The 20,205-nt window shown below is 50.0% G+C and overlaps 1 protein-coding gene across 3 annotated transcripts in view; it reads left to right on the top strand.

Moving 5' to 3' along the window:
- Positions 1–20,205, top strand: part of JADE2 (jade family PHD finger 2) — a 74,515-nt gene that overhangs the window by 2,756 nt on the left and 51,554 nt on the right. For 2 of the 3 annotated variants that reach the window (XM_058035120.1, XM_058035118.1), the window contains exons 2-4: positions 3,985–4,042; positions 6,454–6,539; positions 17,975–18,132. In XM_058035120.1, the coding sequence (XP_057891103.1) occupies positions 3,985–4,042; positions 6,454–6,539; positions 17,975–18,132 (302 nt within the window). Of the gene's footprint in view, positions 1–246; positions 370–3,984; positions 4,043–6,453; positions 6,540–17,974; positions 18,133–20,205 lie in introns of all 3 variants that reach the window. The other variant, XM_058035119.1, reaches the window with a different exon arrangement.

Below are 20,205 nucleotides of genomic sequence, written 5' to 3'. Positions count from 1 at the left end.
TCTAACAACTGGCTGGAGTTCCTAGACAGAGGATAAAAAGCACATTAGGGCAGAGGGGGAGCGCTGGGGGGATGCTCGGGAGCAGCCCCAGGCTCGGTGCCAGCCGCGGGCACAGGTGGCTCCGGGACGGGGTCCCCGAGCGGGGTCGGTGGCCGGAGCCGTGTGCGTGCCGCTGGGGGCACTATGTTCTGTTTGTGTTCCTATTTCTGGGCTGGAAGAACAAACAGGGAAGTGGTTTTTCTGCAGTCTCATTGCAGCTCACAAACAGAGCACATCATTGAGCCGGTGTTGCTCTCAGCGTCAGAGGTGACGGCGCATCGGGACCGAGCGCGGCGCATCCCTCGCTCAACCTGCGGGAGCTGGGAGGAGGTGATGACCAAACCCTTTCCTTTTTTTTTTTTTTTTTTTTGCTGCAACTTATGCAGGTTTCTGTGCCTGTTCCCTGTGGAAGTGGAGGGCACAGGCATGTATGAATTTCTCTGTTTGCTTGCCACAATTCAGAATGGTTCGTTCTTGGAAGCAGTGGAAGCAGCCTCTGCACAGGGTGCTGGGATGCCGCTAAGAAATCTCCAGATCGCACGTGGAGTTGATGTGCAGAAGAGTTTGCAGGGAGCTGGGGAACATCAGGGGGCTCTCCAGAGCACAGGGCTGCTGGAGGGGTCTGCAGAGGAAGATTTCTGTGCTAGCTGGAGGCTGGATGAGGCATTTCGGTTCAGTGTGGATGGGAGCGGGTGCCTGTCCCTGGCAGTGTGCCCGGCTCAGCTCAGGATCTGGGCACAGGCATCTCTGTGTGCCAGCAGTAGTTGCCTTCACCTCTCCCAGGTTGCATGGGCTGGGCAAAATTACATTCCCAAGAGCTCCTCTCCAGCCTTCCCCTGCTGTGAGGCAGGACCAGCCAGCCTGAGGCCATCATCTCCATTTTAACACCAATCCTGGTGCTAATTTGTCCAAGGACATAGTGATTTACATTTGTTTAGGCTGATGGAGGGCCATCATCTTCCTTGGTCTAGCATTTATCTGCCTTTCTCAGCTTTGAACAAAGGCAATGCTAAACATGTGTTGGTTTGCAAGCAGTTCAGTTTTTGGTTTCCAGGCATTAGCCAGGGCTATGCCTGTGGATTTGAGTTGCAGACACTTCAGGGGGATGTTCATTTGTTTATAAAAGAAACCCACATCTGTTTCTGTTTGAATTTTTTAAGCAAGCCTACATAGAAACCTTTCACTTGGTTTCTGGCTCTGTAAAAACTAGATTTTGGGCCAAGTTTGACCTAACAGTGACCTTTTCAAAGTATTACAAATTTTTTTGGTATTTGTTTATGACTTTATTAATGATGCCATGTGGGGAATGGGTCAGTTAAAGGTGAAATTAACTTCTAATGTAAACAAAAGATTAATTTTGGAGCAGAGATGGTATTTTGCTGGGACTTAAGTTGCTCAGTAGTTCACCAGCTGAATTGCTTCTGAGAGCTTTTGGGAGCCGGAGCTCCAGCCCTGGGAGGGATGTGGGCAGTGAGCCCTCCCCACCCCCAGCCTCGATGCCAAAAGGGTGGTGGGAGCTCAGCCACCGTCAGACTTTATAACTCTGGGATACAGATGGGGAAATGGCCCAATTACCCCTCTACAGTAAATTCCTCTCTTTAGTGCCATGTGGTTTACTACTGTTTGGCTGCTCGAGATGAGTCCCTCAGAAACAGCATCTTAGCACAGCCTGGAATGTTGTAACCATTTTCTGAAATAGCCTGGTTTTGGCCAAAACTTTTGTTCCTTTCAGGCACACAGTACTTTGTGTGCCATCCCCTGCCCAGCCTTTCAGTGCTGCTGTTCAGAGATGTCTGTACTTCGCTCAAGCCAGAATTTCATTCACAAATTTAATGCAGTTTGGTTTGGAGGATGCTGTCTTGCATCCTGCCAAACAGTGGCAAAATGATTTACTGAAGTACAGATGCTATTTTTACCTGCAATGTGAACCACTTCTGTATGTGAATATCAATTCATCTTGTTACCTAGTGAGTGTGTTAATTCTGCAGGCAGCTCTAGGGCAGAAGCAGAATGCAGGGACAAGTCCAGTGAGAGGGATGATCAGTGCATCTCCTCACACATACCAGCCCAAACCAGTGCCAGCCTCTTGCTACCTGAGCATTGATTGCAACCCTTTTTCCCTGCTTGGAAGGAGAGTGATGTCAGTGATGCTGCCTTGCTGTAAAAGCAAAGATGGGAAACCTGGGAAATCTCACTGGCTATCAGTGGCATTCCTTTGCTTCTCCTCAGGTGGTTTTTTCCCCCTCCTCTTGGCTTTGGCTTATTTAATCTCTGTGATTAGGAACTCCAGAATCAATAAAAGCATTGCCCTGTCTTTGTGCTCCAAATCTGTGTTTGTCACTTCAGACCAGTAGGAACCAGTTTCAAAGGTTGAGGTAGGATTTTCACTAAAAGTAAGTAAACTGCAGTTGGAGCTATCTTCAATTTCATTTCCCCCAAGCAAAATCTAATGGCTGTTTGGAACAAGGCTGGTTTAATAACATCTGTTTCCCCTTGAATCACCAGGGGAAAAGTATTGATATTGCCATATTCTTAGGGAGTGTTTTAAGTCACATTTTGACAGGGCAATGCCTTACCACAACACTGATAGTTAAAATGTTCAGGATATTTTGTAGTATTTTCCCTTATAATGCTGTGATACCACATATATTGTAAAATACACCTATTACAAGGTTTTTATATGTTTATGTGGAACATTTCCTGATGTTTGGGGGCAAATGTCATGCTCTAGCTTGCTGTCCCACTCTGTGTGTTGCTTGTACCTGTTGCAACCAAACCACACAAACCCAGTGTTTCATTATCATTCCCAGTTACCATTTGTGGAAGCAATAGTGGGTGTGACATATGAACACATTCAGATTCTTCAAAAATATCTCAGAAACTACTGGGAAGTTTTCAATGAGGTTAAGACTGATTTCTGTGCATGTATTTTGGCTTCTATCCTGTTGGATAGTTGTCTGGTCCACAGGTAGCCCTTTCCATCCAGAGCTGCCCAAGCCCTGTATTGGGAGCCCTGTATTGATCACCCACCAGTTACAATGGTAAAATTTGGATTTTCAAAAGTTAAAATACCTTTCTTCCTTTTTTTTTTTTTTCCTGAAGCACCTACTTTGAGTTCCGAGTGCTTGGTTCCCAAGGGGTGAGTTCAGGACAACCTGCTGATTTCAGGCACTCCTGTGGCTTGTTCAGAGTCTCAAAGCAAATCAGCTGAGCTTGAAGCCGCTCTCCTCATCAGTGCAGTGGTAGCTGCTGCTGTGATTTTAGCTCTGGGAGGATGGAGAAGTCAGGGCAGCTGAGCAGGAGGCACTTGCCCACCCCTGGGAGCTCCAGGAGGGCAGTGATGGGAGGGAGGTGCTTCCTGTGTGACAGATACTCCCGAGCTCTTAAAAGAAATAGCTGGTGGCTGAATGGGAAGATGAGTCAGAGGGTAAAACCCCAGGCTTGTGGTACCCAGGGGTTCTCTTCAGCTCTGGGATGCTCGTACTTCCCCCTGCAGACATACCGAGAGTGTGCAGTTTCCATTCTCCTGTCTTCACACTCTGCAGCTGGGACAGGTGGTTCCCAGGACATCTCTTCCCCCATCCAACAGCACCATGGTCCCTTGAGGACATCCTCCAGTCCCGTTGGAGCTCTTGCAGAGGAAGAGACATTTGGATGCAAATCCTGCACAGACACATTTCTATGCAAAGCTGAGTGATCCACATGCACCCACCATAACTACTGGGAGCGGGAAAAGCTGGTAGAAAGACAATTAAAGTTTTTTTTAAAAATCCATGAGAATTGTTTTCTTGCATTTTTTTCAGCCTCTGGGTAGTTGTGTGTCCTGAGGGTAAGGACTGACTGGTGCTGGGGTAGGAGGGGGTGCAGATACTCATATAGCAGTGCTTTGGTGTTGAGATGAGTTTTCTGGACATGAAGTGTAACGTTCAATTTCTTTTGTTCCAGATGGAAGAAAAACGACGCAAGTACTCCATCAGCAGTGATAACTCGGACACCACTGACAGTAAGACCTTTCATTCAAAGCTTTGAACAAGACTCACCTCCAGCAGTCAAAATGCTTGAATAATTACTGTACAAAGAGTGGAGGAAACTGCATTTACTGGGAAGTCTCTGCACAGTGAATAGTGTGCAGGGCTGGGTTTGTCAGAAATGCAGCAACAAGCTGATATCAATTTATTTAAACACTTGGCTGTGGCTCCTCTTAACTGATGAGAGTGTCTCCCTCGTGTGAGGAGTCTGGGCGAGGAGAGCTGCTGATTGCAGATCTGCTAACCAAGCAGCAAACACCCTTTGTAGATGAGTTGTCCTTTCCTGTGAGCTGCAGCCTGAGACTAGTTTGCTCTTGATTCGGGTTGTACCAGGGGAAAGGGAAGTTTTTCCTGGAGTCAGAGTAAAATTGGAGCAGTTTGCATTGTTCCCTCCTTGAAAACTGGAGAGTGATGTGGGAAAAGGGATAAGGCTCAAGCCAGCAAAACCTGCAAGCCCACGCTTGCTTTTCAACATCTACCTCACTTCATCCTCATTCAGGAAGGCCCAGAAGCATGTGTTCAACAATAAACATGTGCAAATGTGCTGAATTTTGTCTATAAATAGAGCACTCTCCTCTCCCACCTATTCCAGGGTTTTGCCTGCTGCACACATAGCGCACTGCCTCGGTGTTCAGTACCCTCAAGGCACCAGCCTAATCCCTTGTCTGGACTCTGGAGTTTCTTACTAGTGGCTCTTGGTTTCTTACAAATGTCACAGTAATTTCATCTGGGCCGTGCTGGGAATTTGCTCTCCACACTTTACAGGATCTGGCTGCTGGATATCCGAGAACGAAAGGCACTTTAGTAAAGACACTAAACTTCTGGGCTTTTTCCTAACAGGATGATGGAGAGATTACAGGGGGTTATGGAAAGGCTGATCTTGCTGGGTTTGGCTGCTGTTCCCACAGCTTCAGCCAAAAAAATTGTCAGTGTGAGTGGAGTTAGCACCACAACTGCCGACGGGAACCTGCTGTTCTGCTGCCAGCAGGGACCCCCGTCCTGCTGGAGCCCAGGGGGCCTGGGGCTGAGCTGTGCCTACAGAACGTGTTTCAGGCTCTGTCAACACCCTTGCTTCTCGTAAAATGAAACATCTCTATCTCAGAAAGGAGTTTGTTTTGGAAGCCATGCTCCAAACTTCCCGTCTCCTAATCCCCAGATGCTCAAAGGCTTATGGAGCCGAGCTGTGCTCGCTGCCTTCCCTGCCTTTCAGGGGTAAGGCATCCTTAATCATGGTATTAAACAACATGGCCTTATCTCTATGGGGCTTGGATATTTATGCTCCAGGTGATATCTAAGCTTTTGACAAATGCTCTCCTGCAGGATGGTTGTAAACAGAGTGGTGACCTTCTTTCTCATGCCTCTGCCAGCAAAGGGTAGTTGTGGTGTGTTATCCAAGCCTGTATAGCTGTAGCATCTCATTGTAGCTTGAGAAGAGGGGGCAAGGTGGGAATCAGTGGCTGATCTCGCCATGAAAGCTGTGGAGCTGCTGCTGCTGCACTCCTTGGAGCAGCTTGCTGAGTAAAGCAGTGTGTCCGTGGGGCTGCAGCATAGGGGTGTCTGCTCTGGGCTTTGTCCACACAGTCCTGTTGTGCTTGGAAGTGTTATAAAGAATTTCATTTGTATGGAACCCTCTTTAATAACAGCTGGCCTGCAACTTGAAAAAACAAGCTGTGTTTTGGGAACAGGTGATGCCCCCACATTTGGCCTTCATTTTCTGAAGTACAAGTGCAGTGCAAGTAAAGAATACAGGTTGGGCTGGTGCCTCTTCCCCTGTCAGGAAAAGTAGGCATGTGAAATTTACCTGGGCTCAGCTGCCTGAGCTGGAGGAAGAACAGTTTCCCACTGCAGTGGTACCACAGCCTGACCCCTGAGTCAGCTCAGCTCCTGGCTCCAGCCTGTTTGGATGTTGCTTATGTGCACAGTGCTGTTTCCTCCTGTTTAGCCCTCCAAGAATAAAAAAAAATCCGTGTTAAATAGGCCTATTGGTAGTTATTTTGTTGCAACCTCACAGAAACATTTTTATATACTGTAATATGGAGGGGTCCTCCTGTACAGAAGACTGAACTGTCATCATTATTATACAGAAATTCCAGTAATCAGTTTGTTATTTATTATTAACAAATACAGCCTTACATTTAAGCGATAATGACACAAATGGATTGGAAATAAAGATCAGTAGTGTATGGTTCCAGCACGTTTCAGGCTTTAGCTACCCTTCTTTTTGGAGTGGTGATGATACTGCACCAAAAAAAAAATGTCATGTCAAGGTGTTATTCCATCTTAGTGCTGACCCAGAGTGTTGGCTGGGGCTGGAGCAGGGGGCTGGTGAGGTAAGGAAAGGCTTTGACTCGTTCCCAAATAACCTGTCTCTGTTGCCTTGTTGCAGGTCACACCACATCCACCTCCAGATGCTCCAAAATTCCGAATACCAAATCCCCCTGGTCGCGGCAGAAGGAGAAGAAGCCCTCTGAGGTAGGTGGGCTTTAAGGCTTTCCCCAAAGGAGAGTGTTCCCATGGGACTGCACTTGCCAGCTGTGACAGCCAGTGTGGCCATGGCTTCTGTGGGCAGTGGGTGCCAGGACAGGATATCCCCAAGAAAGCAGAGCCTCAACTCCCAACAGCTGGGTCAGCCCAGCTCTCCTGGGGGGGAGCTGATGGGGACACACAGTGAGCGTCTCTGCTGAAGGCTGTGGGTCCTTGTGCCCCTCCATCCCTATTGAGGCAAGTAAAGACAAGTTAAGTTGGGTGGGGCTGGGAGTCCTACAGTACTGGGGTGTCTGCACACCAAGATTCCCTGGTTTGGGTGCCCCTCTGGGTGCCCTTTTATTGATGGCACAGGTCACAGCTCTGATGGCAGGGGAGGGTGATGTGGAGACTCCTCCCATGAGCAAGTGGGAGGCGTGGAGAGCTGTGAAGTGAGAGCACAGCTGAGTTGCAGGTTGTGCTGTGTTGGTTTCCCCTGTCACAGGGCTCGAGGACATCAAGCTGAGGCCATCAGTCTGACCTTGCTGCAGGGTTCCCCTGGCAGGGGTGGGCAGTGCTGCCACTCTGGGGACACTGCGCAGCTTCACCTGCTGGCTCTAGTGCAGGGCCTGGGCCTGGGTGGGAGGAGCTGTTTGTCCCCAGGACTGTTGGGAGGGGTGGTGCTGTGTCCTGTTTTTCCTTCTGTGCCTCGGATACATTTCCACTAGCCATGGAAACTATACCAGGCATGAGCTGCTGTTGTAGCAACCGCAGTGTTTGGCAGTGGTCATCTTCATTTCAGTGAGCAAAGCCAGAGGGACATTGTTCTCACATTCCCTTCCCTCTGCACTGGGGTCTGGAGTCAAACAGTGCTAAGTTTAGCAGCAGATGAAGCTGGCATGGCTCATGTGAACTCCCCATTTCACCTCTCCTGACGCTGTGGCCTGGTGAGCACAAACCTCTGCAACATCCTCCTTTTGCATCAAGCTGAGTAGAGATTTTGAGGTTTTCCTGTGGTCACTGCCTGAATTACAGCTGCACTTGGTTCTTACTGCTCTCAAAGGTTTACATTGAAATATCTGTGTTGGCAAAGGACACAGACTAAAAGAGTTGAAGTTATTTGTGCATTGGGTAAAGAGAGGGACTGGAAAGCTGTTACTGCCAGCTGAGTTAGTTGGAAATACTCCAGAGAGCAAGAACCAGGGGTGCAGGTGTCACTGACTGCTAACAAGGCTCTTGGAAAATTGAATATTAGCACTGGTAATGTTGAGTTTTGGTTGTAGATGTGTCTCTCAATGTGGTGTGGGGGAGATTTCTGTGAGCTGAATCCTCCTTTGGAAAGTGAAGCATTTGGGGCATTTCCTCCTCCTGTGGCATTTTTACCCCTCTCTGAAATAACTGCCCATCCCTGTGCCTGATGTGTCCATAAAGGCTTGGGTGAGCCCTCTAGGTGCTGTCAGGAGTCTCTGCCACAGAGATGCCTGATGTCAGATGTGAGAAGATGTGACTCATGTCACAGCAGTGTCACAGGTGCCACCCTGCTGCTGCCCAGTAAAATCCTTCTCCAAGAGTTGGGCCATCTTTCTGCCTCACTGGTGCAGACACATTTCTGTTATTAATATGAGTTAGTTTAATCATCCATGTAGGATTTTACCTGGCTGCTACTGAATATAAGTCCAAGATTCCAAGTGAAAATGCTTCTGGATTGGATGAAGTGTGGTAAGAGCTGGATCCAAGCTGCTGCTCTACAACAGCTAGAGTGAAAACTAGATATTAATCCATGGCACCTGGGGAGACATCAGATGCCTGCAGAGGGCTCCTCCCTCTGCTTACTGCTCCATTATCCCCCAGGAGGGTTCTCAGTGAAATGTAGCTGTGGAACAGATAAAGTGGAGCAAAATCTGAACAGGTCCCAGCTTAGCAGCAGTTGGGACAGAAACTGAATCTCTGTGGCTTATGTGAACTGAGAGTCTAGGGGAATTTGGGGAGGCCATGTGTGATTACTCAGGCTGGAGTTTGGCCAGGATGCTCAAGCTGACAAACCATCTTCTACTAAAGCATGGTGGGCACACAGGCAGATGGAGCAGTGCAGATCTCAGCTGTGCTCCCTGCTTGCTACTGTCTGGGTCTACTGGAAATCAGCACCAGTGAAACTCAGGGCTCAGGACATTGTTGGAGGTGGATAGAGTGTCGCCCCAAGACTTGCAGCTGTGCAGGGAGATGGTTTGGAGATCACTCCTGTATGAATTTCCTCTCCAGCAGCATCTTCTAAACTTTTCCATGAGTGACCCAACTTCTGCTCTTCCTGTGAGCACCCATGAATGTGTCTGGTCCAGGCACTGTGGGGTTTGGCACATCCTCCCAGGAGCACTGGGGGATTTCAGGCACAGACTGTGACCTGCATCATGTCCTGTTGGAGCAAGTGCTGGGAGCTGTAAAACACAAACTACACTGCTATCAAACTACTTCACATGAAAGAGTGAATCACCTTTTCTTTTGTCCATCCTGCTGAGGATGGATGTTGATCTCATCATCACTGACAGATGGAAACCACAGGAGAATAACAGGGAGAGCAGGATGAATGCATTAGCAGGTATTGAACCCCCGGCCATTTTGGGTCTGGACGCATCTTTTCAAACCACAGCTCGAACTCCAGCTTTACACATTGTAGCTTTATCAAGAGCTGCAGTGGGTGCAGGCGTGTTCTGAGGGATGGCCATGCTGAAGGATGGGCTGGGCAGATGGCAAATGGCCACCAACCTGTCCTGCCCTTCTCCAAGTCATGTCCCCTTTCTCTGGGAGCAGGCATTCCTCCTGACAGCCCGGGCAGGAGATAAAAAAATGGAAAGCATTAGTGTTACATAGTTATTAGTCAGGTCAGGGGGTGATGTTTATTATGAAAGACTCTGTGAGAAGGGATTAACTATACACATTAAAAACCATCGGATACAAGGCATCTGGAAAAACAAGCTTCTTAACATGGAAAAGTACTGAGCTGTTTGTAAACATCCGCAAAGGGGCCATTGCCAGGGAGGGTGATTATATTTATCTGTGCCTGTCACGGGGCTCTGCCCGGGCTCTTTCCTGACTGTCCCAGGCACCAGCCGCTGTTTCCTTGGCTCTGTCCCTCGCAGAGGTGACAGCTGTCCTTCCCTGCCCCTTGCCTGGGCAGCAGAGCCTTCAAGGCTCAAAGCTGGTGCTGATGGTGCCCTGGGCATGGCTCTGCTGCACTGCTCTGCCTGGAGGCAGGGATGAACGTGGGCAGCTGCCAACAGCTTCTTGCATCTGCACTGATAGCAGTACCAATCTGGTGATTTTAATTAATCTCATTAGTGCTCGTTTGTCTCTTAACTTGTCTGCAAATGGGGCGTGCTGGCTGGTACCCATCTCCCCGGGTCCCTGCAAGGAGCTGCTGGTCATACTCCCCACCCTGGCAGCTGCAAGGAGGGGATGCTCGCTCAGGTAATCCCTGCCGTGGATCTGGATCTGCAGCAGGGAGTAGCACATGCCTGAAGCACGGATTTCTGCTTCTGTTGGTGGCACATCAGTGCAATCCTGCCCCCGGCTGTAGAGCTGCTGGGGATGTGAGCACGAGCCTCACATCCCTGGTTTGACTGCAGTCCTCAAGGCTCTCTCCTGTTCCTGACAGGGAACAGTTGTCAGTGTCTAAGGAGAGAATCTAAGAACAAGGCAAGTGTGTAATGATAGTCTGTGGTTCTCTCTGCCAGCTCCCAGCCATCAGCAGCCCAGGGACTCCCTCGGATGCTGCCTCTGAGTCACTGCCTTAGCTGCTGTGTTAGTCATTACCTCCAGAGCTGTTTGAGATCCACAGCGCTCACCTGCACTGCTGGAATATATTTGGGAGGCACAAAAGCCTGCTATTTTGTGCAGAACACCTGCCTGCCAGCCCCTGCAGCCGTCCTTTCTCAGCTGAAGAGCCCTGAGCAGTCTGGGCTGTGCTGTGCAGGTGCTGCTCATCCCACCGGACATCCCCGCTGCCCTTCTCCCTCGCTCCAGACCTTCAGGAGGAGAGGGGACTGCAGCTGCAGGCAGGGCTCAGGATGAAGGGGAAACCACAAATGTATACAATTTACTTTATTTTCTGCTTGCCTTGTTTAGATATTACTTCTGTGTTTTGAAAGGCACCTTTTTATATCTCTTTACAAGGATTTAACTCCTTTCCCTTCTAAAATGTAATTCTTACTGCATTGGATCATGATTTTTTCCTCCTGCATTAGGTATATAATGACCCAGTGCAATGTGAATTTAGTTCCTGTGCTCTTCTGTGCTTGGAGAAGGGCTTTAATGGATGTGGCCAAGCAAGACTGGACATGCTTTTATGGGGCTGGATGGGGAGAAAGTCCCTCTCTGTTGAAAGGTTTGACTGCAGTTTGGCTTTGTCAGTTTTCCCTTGCCAGCATGGGGATAACAGATTAAAACCATTGTCTTCTGAATGCTGAGAAGGGCTGGACAAAAATGCTTCTTGTTCCTATTTTGAGTTCTGTTGTTCATTGAATCTTTAACATCCAGCATTTCAAGAGGAAACAAGACTAGATGAAGAGATAGGAGGCTGGCTCCCCAATTGGACATGGGAGTTCAGGATTTCTTCCCCCACAGGCAGATGGTATCTCCTTGCAAACACACTCCTGGCACTGCCACATTTCAAAACCTTGCTACCGACTATCAACTCTCTGTTCATATTGGAAAGGGCTGGGAAAATGGGATAGAGCAGCAGGGATGCAGGACTGGGAGATCCAGAGGGCAGTGGGGTGGGGCAGCCAGGGCTGCACCCACAGAGGTGCCATCTCGAGCTGATATCAAGACAGTTTGTACAACCAAAACCTATTCTCAGGGCTCCCATTGTTCCCGTTGTTTTCTCTTTCTCTAAAAATCCTTGTGACTCATGAGCTATAACAAACAATTTTATGCTTGAGAGAGTGAAGGGCTAAGAGAGCTGGCTGCAGTGAGGAGGGAGTCCTGTGCATGAGGCAGCTGGAGACTTCCCTGGTCCCAGTGTGGATGGAGGAAGGTGGTTGTGGCTGGGGCTATGCAGGACTGCCAGGACTGCAGTCAGGGAGGGGAAAAAGAGTGTTGGGCCAAAGCCTGAAGAAAACTTGATATGTCAGTGTCAGGAACAGCCCCACAGCTGCCTGCAGTGACCTGCTGCTGCCCCTGCTTGGAGCAGTGCTCACAGCACCCACCCACCACCCCTGCTTGCTGTGGAGGGTCATCACTGTGAGACACACGTGGCTGCTGTGGGTGTGAGGGCATCAGGGAGGATTACAGCTCTGCTGGGTGATGGAGGGAGTGAATTCAAAGGTGAGATCTCGGATGCAGGCTGTGACCATCCCTTCTCACCTCTCCGGCCCACCCTCACCCTAGTGAGCTCTGTGTTTTCTGCACACACTTCATTTTGGGCTTCTCTTCTCTTACATTGTGTACCACTGCTTTGGAAAGAGTTCTTTTCACTAAAACTTTTTAGGGACAGAGATGTTATTGTGTATTAAAAAAATGGCATCCCCTCCTGGCATTTGAAGGAGGAGGCACTGAGCTTATTTATTCCTGTGCCCCAGGAGCGAGGTCTGAAAGCTCCAGAGTGAGCCGGGTGCAGATGCAGGGGAAGATGTGTAACAGAACTGCTGCCAGCTCAGGAAGCCTGGTGTGCAGGGACCCAGCCTGCTGGAGCCCATCTGTGTTGGGCTGAGCTCTCTGCTCCCTCTGGGGCTGGTTTCTCCTGGGCTGGCTTGCAGCAGGCGCCGGGAGCTGAGCGCCTGTGCCAGGGATGCTGGGCCGTGCTGGGGATGCCGGGGCTGTGCCAGGGCCGTGCCAGGGCCGTGCCAGGGCCATGCTGGGGATGTCAGGGCCATGCTGGGGATGCCGGGGCTGTGCCAGGGCTGTGCCGGGGCCATGCCAGGGATGCCTGGGCCGTGCTGGGGGTGCCGGAGCCATGCTGGGGATGCTGGGGCTGTGCTTGGGTTGCTGGGGTCATGCCAAGGATGCCGGACCATGCTGGGGATGCCGGGGCTGTGCCAGGGATGCTGGGGCCTGGCCAGGGGTGCCAGGGCCGTGCCGGGGCCATGCCAGGGATGCTGGGGCCGTGCTTGGGTTGCCGGGGCCATGCCGGGGGTGCCGGGGCCATGCTGGGGGTGCCAGGGCTGTGCCAGAGATGCCTGGGCCGTGCTGGGGATGCCGGGGCCGTGCCAGGGGCTGTACCAGGAGTGCCGGGGCCGTGCCGGGGATGCCAGGGCCGTGCCAGGGCCGTGCCAGATCCGGCACAGCAGTCCCAGGCTGGCTGCTGCTTTCGAGCTAATTAAAGCCAGGGCTAGACGAGTGTTTCTTCTCATTTCGATGGAAAGCCCAAAACAGATCCGGCTCTGGCTCTCACCCAGGAGCTGGTTTGGTACAAGAGGGAAGTCATTACTGCAGGATCAGAGTTTGGTGGTTTTGGGTCTGTTTGGGGCAGAGGGGAGATTTGGCAAGCTCAGAGCCACAGTGCAGTCACTGGGAAAGCCAAGTCCTTGACAGAGCACATGGAGTGGGAACTCAATGGCAGGGAGTTTGCTGGCCACTTCATTAAGAGGGGTTTGTGAGTGAATCACAGAGCCTAGAAATTGATGTGAGAGTTGCATGGAAAGGTGGTGGAGAGACTCCCAGAGGGGCTGGGTGGTGATGGGGCAGAGGCAGAGAAGGAGGAGAATGCTGGAAAGCAGCACAGCTTGGGAGTCCTCAGCTAAGGGAGGGATGGGGAGCAGCATTTCTGATGCCTCATGGCATGTCCATCATCCTTCCTGTTGTGGTGAGGCACTGTGTGCCTTGGCATCTCCCAGGGGTACGTGTTTTTCTCTGAGGTTGTCTGGTTGTTGGACAAATTGATGCTGGTCCATGGAGAGCTCCCAGAGATGCCTCACAGGTGTCACAGGGAGAGGCTGCAGGGCTGTGTCCAGTGGGAGAAGCAGCAGATCCTCACCAAGGTGGAGCAGCCTTTGTAACAGGTGCCAGGGGCTCAAGGAGGAGCCAAATCCAACCCTTGCCTTGCAGGTTTCTGCCATACCTGCAGGAGCATCCCTCCAGTGCCAGGCTGGATCCCAGTGACACGTTGGGATGTGAACATCAGAGGATGTCACAATGGATTAGCTCAGGGTTTGGTTGGTTTTTTGGGGTTTTTTTTTTGGTTTTTTTTTTTTTTTGAGATACAAAAGGAACACAGCTTTTTGCTTTAAAATAGAAAATTACAGAAATTACAAAAGTACTGATGTATTGTTGGGGAACACTCAATGACTTCTCATGTTACTGGACTGCCAGGACTGGCCCTACTGGTGGTGTGTCAGTCCAACACCACATACAGGTGGGCAGCAACGATGGGGAGGTCCTAGGGGTACTCCAGATTTGCCTGGCCTGTGGGATACAAGGGAGATTAAAGTTTTTCCCATGTTCCTTTCTTTGCCTGGAGTCTGAGGCTGCACAACCACACCGACCTGGTGTGGACTCCATGTCCATTTCTTTTGGAAATATGAAGGAAAAAATATCTTGGGATTTTGAAATTTCACATTCTTTTTAACTGTGTTTAAAGCTGACAGTAACAGGGGGAGAGGCTGGCCCTGGGCACTGGTGTGATGCATCCTGAGCATCACTAAACCTCCATGAGGTTCCTGAGCAAGCAGAGGTAATAAAGGAACATCTTGGTTTGGCCTTTCCCATTGCTGGCAGATCGATAGGCAATAACTGAGATCCCATTCAGGGCTGAAAGGGGAGGACAGAGCCTGGCCAGGGCTGTGGTGGTGGAGGGGGGAGCGGGTGCAGGGCAGCAGACAATCTGTCAGCTCCCACGGCCGGGGAGAAACAGTAAACACTCCTATTGAGGGAAAATTGCTTGTTTTCTGGTACCCAACTTTCTCTTCATCGCCAGGTCCTCGGTTCATCAGTGCCCAATTTATCCTTTATTTGGTTTTCATAAATAATTCAGAAGAGTTTGAGTAGAATAATTGAGTCTTTTCCCAACCCTAATCCCAGACAATTCAAAACAAAAAGACATTTAGATTACAATTTGAGCGTATTAGCTGTTGGGAGATTTCCAGACAACTGATCTGCTTTCCTTTACAATTTCTGTGCTGTTCTATCATTTCTAAAGTGTTCTGCTTTGATAGTTAATAATTTGAGCATATCCAGTTCTTCATGAAAAGACAGAGGCGTCGCTGTGATAAAGTGCGGGCGCGCGTGCTGCCGTCGGATGGGTGAGCTTATCTGTTTTCCAAGAAGGACTAAATAAATGAAGTAGTGAGATTGCAAATCCAGCCTGCAATGTGCCTTATCTTCAGGGAAATAGATACAATCGTGCTTATTTGGCTTAAAATTAAAACTAAGCTTCTGTTCTGGTGCGAGCTGAAAGGCCAGAAGGGATGGATTTGGGGAAGACTTAATGCAGGAAACCACAGGGTTGGGATCTGCACCAGGCAGAGGGAGGAATTGTACCAAGGGCTGGTCCCATTGCTGTGCAGGCTCCTCCATCTCCCTCCTTATCAGGGAGGAGGGTGATGGGCCAGGATTTTGGCACTGTTCCATGGATGCCCTGGTGTTACCCAAAGAGACAGGGCTTGTCTCCTCACTGCTGGTGCTGACCTAGCAAAAGAAAATGGTGATTTTTGCTTGGGGTAAGGGTCTGGGAAGGCCTATGGGTGCCTGGAGGCCTCAGGGCAGGGTAATGATGTGGCTGGACCCTCCCAGTGGCTGGTTGTCCTGCAAAGGGCAGTCCCACTCCCAGTCCCACTCCCAGTGTTCTGCACTGCTCTGAGCTGGCTGCCAGGTCTGGGTGCTGAGGTGGAAGCAGGAGCATGCTGCCATCCTGCCCTGCACTGCCCTGAGCAGCTTCCAGCCACAATTGGGTGTATTTGCCTGCATGAAAGGATGCAATGCTCCTGTATCCCAGAGCATCAAAGGAGGTGTCCTCAGGAGGCACCTGAGCTGGCATTGAGGGAGGAGGGTACTCACATGTCAGCAGGATCCAGTTCAGATTGTTCAGAAAAGCTTTTGGGTGCCCTGAATGTTTGGAACCATTCCTGCTTGCCTTTGCCCAGAAGTCCCTAGGGCATGTGTGTTCAAAACAGTGTTTTCTATAACAATATTGTGCTGTTACCAGGTGAAGGTTAGACTGAATATTAGTAAAAATTTTTCACTAAAGGGTGGTTAAGCACTGCCACAGGCTGCCCAGGGCAGTGGTGGAATCCCCATCCCTGGAGGGAATTAAAGACAAGTGGATGTGGCTCTTGGGGACGTGGTTTAGTGCTGAGCTTGGCACTGCTGGGTTGAGAGCTGGGCTTGATGATCTTGTAGGGTTGGACTCGATGATCTTGTAGGGTTGGACCTGATGATCTTGTAGGGTTGGACTCGATGATCTTGTAGGGTTGGACTCGATGATCTTGTAGGGTTGGACTCGATGATCTTGTAGGGCTTTTCCAGCTTTAATGAGTCTGTGCTTCAGGGATTGTGTGGTGCTGGTGGCCAGAGCAGGGGGTGGCACTGACCCCATCACAGCCCTGTGTGGTTCAGGCACAGGGGAGCATCTCATCCACCCAAGCCAAGAGCTCTGAGGTGTGAGGGGTCCCTCAGGGTTGTGTTGTCCTCGTTGGAGCTGGGCGCTGAAATTGGGTTAAGGAGATGATGTTGACCCAGGCTGGACCTGTCAGGCCTGTCAAAAGCAGGGTGTATTTCTACCCTTTGTTTTAGAAAACACTCTACAGTGGGATTCCTGCACTTGTTTGGATACACAGACCCACGCTGCTGAAGGGACTATGATATCTCACATATTCCTTCTCATGTTTAATTAATGCCTCTCTTAATATTTTTTTAATTTCCGACACTGGCAGTGTGCTAAAAGGTTACTGTGGTGTTTGTAACCCACAGAGGCTTAAAGGACCCTGATCTTTCCCAAACTGAGCTGACTGTAATATATAGGCTGTTAATTATGTTTGTGGAAGGGTGTGCCAAGACTGGGTCTGACCAAGTCAAATCAGGTTTATATGGACATAGTTAAAAATGTCTCCAAGCAGCTGCATCAGGAGGAGAGTACCAGTGAAATTCAGAGGTCCCAACATAGCAAAGGTTGTTTATATATTGTATTAACTCTAATTGGGTTAGCAGCTGAGGCTCTGAGGATTAAACAAACTGACCTAAATACTGGTCTCAGTGGTCTTACTTAATGTCTAGTTTCCTGCATTTCAGTTGATTTGGGTTCCCAAATTCTCTCCAAAGTGTGTTATCTTTGTGTCAAAAAATGTAGAACTATCCTGTATTATTTCTTATGATTCTGACAAAGCAATTCTCATTTGGAGAGCAGGCTGTGAAGAGATTAAACAATATCCAAAGAAAACACCTGATCCACCCCAGCCTTGTGGAAGGAATGCAGAAGTAGCAGGGAGGGAGTGAGATGGTGTCCAGGCAGGATTGCTGGCACTGGCAGTTATTATTCCAGCTAATAGCAGATGGTAGAGAGGAGAAATCATCCATTTTCATTTACAATTTATTTTTGTGCTGCAAGAGGCAGGATTGCTCGAGTCATTGCTGTCAGGCAGCCCTCTGGAAGGAAAACCTTACTTACCGTGAGGGATATTTTTAGAATGAGTTTTTCATCCCTGTGTATTGGGAGAAGATGCTGCAGGGCCACGAGTGAGATGGAGAATGAGCCCATTCACTGACTGAAGGACTGGAGGATTTTCCTGCAGGAGGGGACCAGTGTTGATCTCACAAGGGGTTTATTGAGTCAGGAAGAATCTGTGTGGATATGTAAGCAGCACCTAGATCACATTTTAGCTGGATAATTTCTGTCTTAAGCTTTTGTCTGTCCCTGTTCAGGACAATGAGGTGATGTGATGGAGACATGAGGGTGCTTGGGGCACTGAAGTGACCTGAAGGGGACACAAAGGTGCTTAGGATGGTGAAGTGATGTGAGGAGGATATGAAGGTGCTTGGGATAAAGTGGCTGTTTTTCCCACACCTTCATTCAAGACAAGAACATTTTCTTGTGGCCTGTGAAGCCAAATGTGGAGAACCCCAGTTGCTGTACATCCCTTAGCATTTGGAGTAGATTTGTGTGGTCGTGCTGAAACCATCAATCCCCTAAGATAAAGCAGCCTGTTTCTTCAGTTTAAAACTAATTTTTGGTCTGCATCTTGTCCAGGCTCACACCCTGTGGCTGGATTTCCTGACTGCCTAGTATGGGGAACCTTGAAGGGGTTGCAGCTGCAGGGCTTGAGCTCTTGGCACTGCGTGGCTGGAGGGGAGTCCCTGCCTGTTGCCGTGTTCTCCTGCCCAAAACTGGCCCTGCAGGGGCTTAATTTGACACCCTGAAGCCACTCAGTTGGTGATGCAGACACCCTGTGCTGTGCCTTGGGGGCAGTTTCCCTGGACACCCTCCCTGGACCCTGCCCTCAGGATGGTTTGTTCCCCTGCAGGTGTTCAGGACGGATCTGATAACAGCCATGAAGATCCCTGACTCCTTCCAGCTGAGCCCTGACGAGTACTACGTGCTGGCTGATCCCTGGAGGCAGGAGTGGGAGAAGGGTGTCCAGGTGCCAGCAAGTGCTGAGGCCATCCCTGAGCCTGTGGTCAGGTAAGTGAGCAGGGTCTCCTCCATCTGGTTCTGTCCACAGGGAACCTGGTCCTGATTGGGAATTCTCCTTTCTGTGGGGTTCTCTCTGCCTTGGTGGGGTGCACACCATCTGGGAGAGCACTTAGAGGTGATGCTCAGGATCCTGGGCTTGCACAGCGATGCTCCCACCACATCCTGAGATGTCCCTCTCATATGTGTGGCTTTTTTTGGGCAGTGGCCAGCTGGGACAGCTCCTTGTTTGCTCTTGGTCAGGAAATTTTAAAAAAAGACCTTGTAAAATCAAAGGAATAATAAAAAAATAACAACAGAAACCCATGCAGAATGCCAGCCTGTGCCTGGCTGCTTGATGCCTCTCTGCCTAGGAGCACGTGGTTGTACCGCTGGTATTTCACGGCAGGGGAGCAGGAGTTGGCCCTTAAATTAAAAACTTCCCTCTTTACCATGTTTGTGCAGATTGGAGACGTGCTGGGCGTGCTGAGATTCAGGGCTTGGGAAAAGGAGCCCAGCAAACACAGAAGCATCTCCCAAGACCTTGTGGAGACGACGTCTGTCAGCAGAGATCGGGGGCTCATTAGCTATTTTAAAATAGGGAACTGAGGTTTAAAATAGACACTCAAACAGCTGCTCAGGCGAGAAGGAAACATGGGGGAGCTGCTACTCCCTGTGACGCGTGTGGGGATTATCCCAGGGCAGTGGCCAGAGCTGTGGGGGCAAGGTTGGTGCTGCCGCTGGGGGGAATGGAAAAGGCCGGGAAGGGACCCCAGAACTCGCAGGGTTGGACCTGAAAAGTTGCAGCATCAGACCCAAAACTCCCCACAGGGTTTAGAGGAGCTTTGCATCTCTGGTGTGTTCCCTTTGTGACGTGTGACACCGTGTGTGCATCCTGCAGAAACACTGGTGCAGCGTGGTGCCAGGGCGATGCTGGGGCTGCCCACGGGAGCGGGGTGGCTGCTGGGGGATGTGTTCTGCCAAGGGATTTGGGCACAGAGCAAAGGCTGGTGGAGGCTCTGCTTGTCCCACAGCAACAGCAGCTGCTGCTGCTGCAGCTGCCGACCCCGCTTCTGAAATAAACTTTTGTGTACGCTCCCCTTCCTCCCCCGGGGAAAACAGAGAAAGAAATGAAACTTTAATGAGTCTGAACACATCAAAAGGGAAGTTGTAAAGGGGGCTGTTGAGTTGATTTAATCCTTGGGAAAAAAAAAAAAAAAAAAGCAACCAAAAAAAAAGAGAAGGGAAGGAAAAAAAAGCCTGTGTGTGAAATATCTTTTTTTAGTTGTCTTTGATAGCTAACCGCAGTCTGGCCTCGCCAGTGCTCTGCTTCCCAGCTGAGGGCTCGTGCCGGGGCTATTTCCAGCTGAAAAGTGATAGCTTGGCACTGCCTGGCCTGGCAGTGCCCATGTAGAGCTGGGAGTGCTGCCTCCCACCAGTGGGATTTGGCATCCCAGACCTCACAGCCAGAGGCTCCTGGGGTGCAGGACAGGCTGGAAATGCACCTCTCTTCTTGGCTCCCAGCCCTTGGATTTGGGGGTGCTGGAGCAGCTGTGCTGCATGTTTTCATGAGTGGATATTCCTAGAGTGACATCTGGAACAGGTCACTCCTTCCCAGGTCCCCATCCCACCCTGTCCTGCTCTGGCACCCCCAGCACCATGATGGTGGTGGTGGTGTCCCCCTGTTTCTGGAGGGGACATCCTGGTGCTGCCCACTCACCCTGAGTGTGAAGTTTCATTTCCAGTGTCAGTTTCTCTTCCAGTGTTATCCTCTGAAGAATTTCCTAATTCTTGGGATTATTTTACTTGTTTGATTATTCTAATTGGCACTTTTCCATAATCCTTGATGAATTGCCTCCTGAAATAGTTCCAGCTCTTTCTTCAGTACCTCAACACTGTTTTTAGTTCAAGCCTTGCTCTACAAAGCATTTGTTTTATTTTTAAAGCAACAGATATTAGGAAGAAATTCTGCCCTGTGAGGGTGGTGAGGTGCTGGCACAGGTTGCCCAGAGAAGCTGTGGCTGCATCTCTGGAAGAATGTCCAGGCTAGACAGGGCTTTGAGCAGCCTGCTCTAGTGGAAGGTG

The sequence above is a fragment of the Melospiza georgiana genome, chromosome 15, assembly GCF_028018845.1.
Source record: "Melospiza georgiana isolate bMelGeo1 chromosome 15, bMelGeo1.pri, whole genome shotgun sequence".
In the NCBI taxonomy this organism is placed as follows: Eukaryota; Metazoa; Chordata; class Aves; order Passeriformes; family Passerellidae; genus Melospiza; species Melospiza georgiana.
The sequence above is the reverse complement of the archived record's forward strand: the minus strand, read 5'-3'. Positions and strand labels throughout refer to the sequence as shown.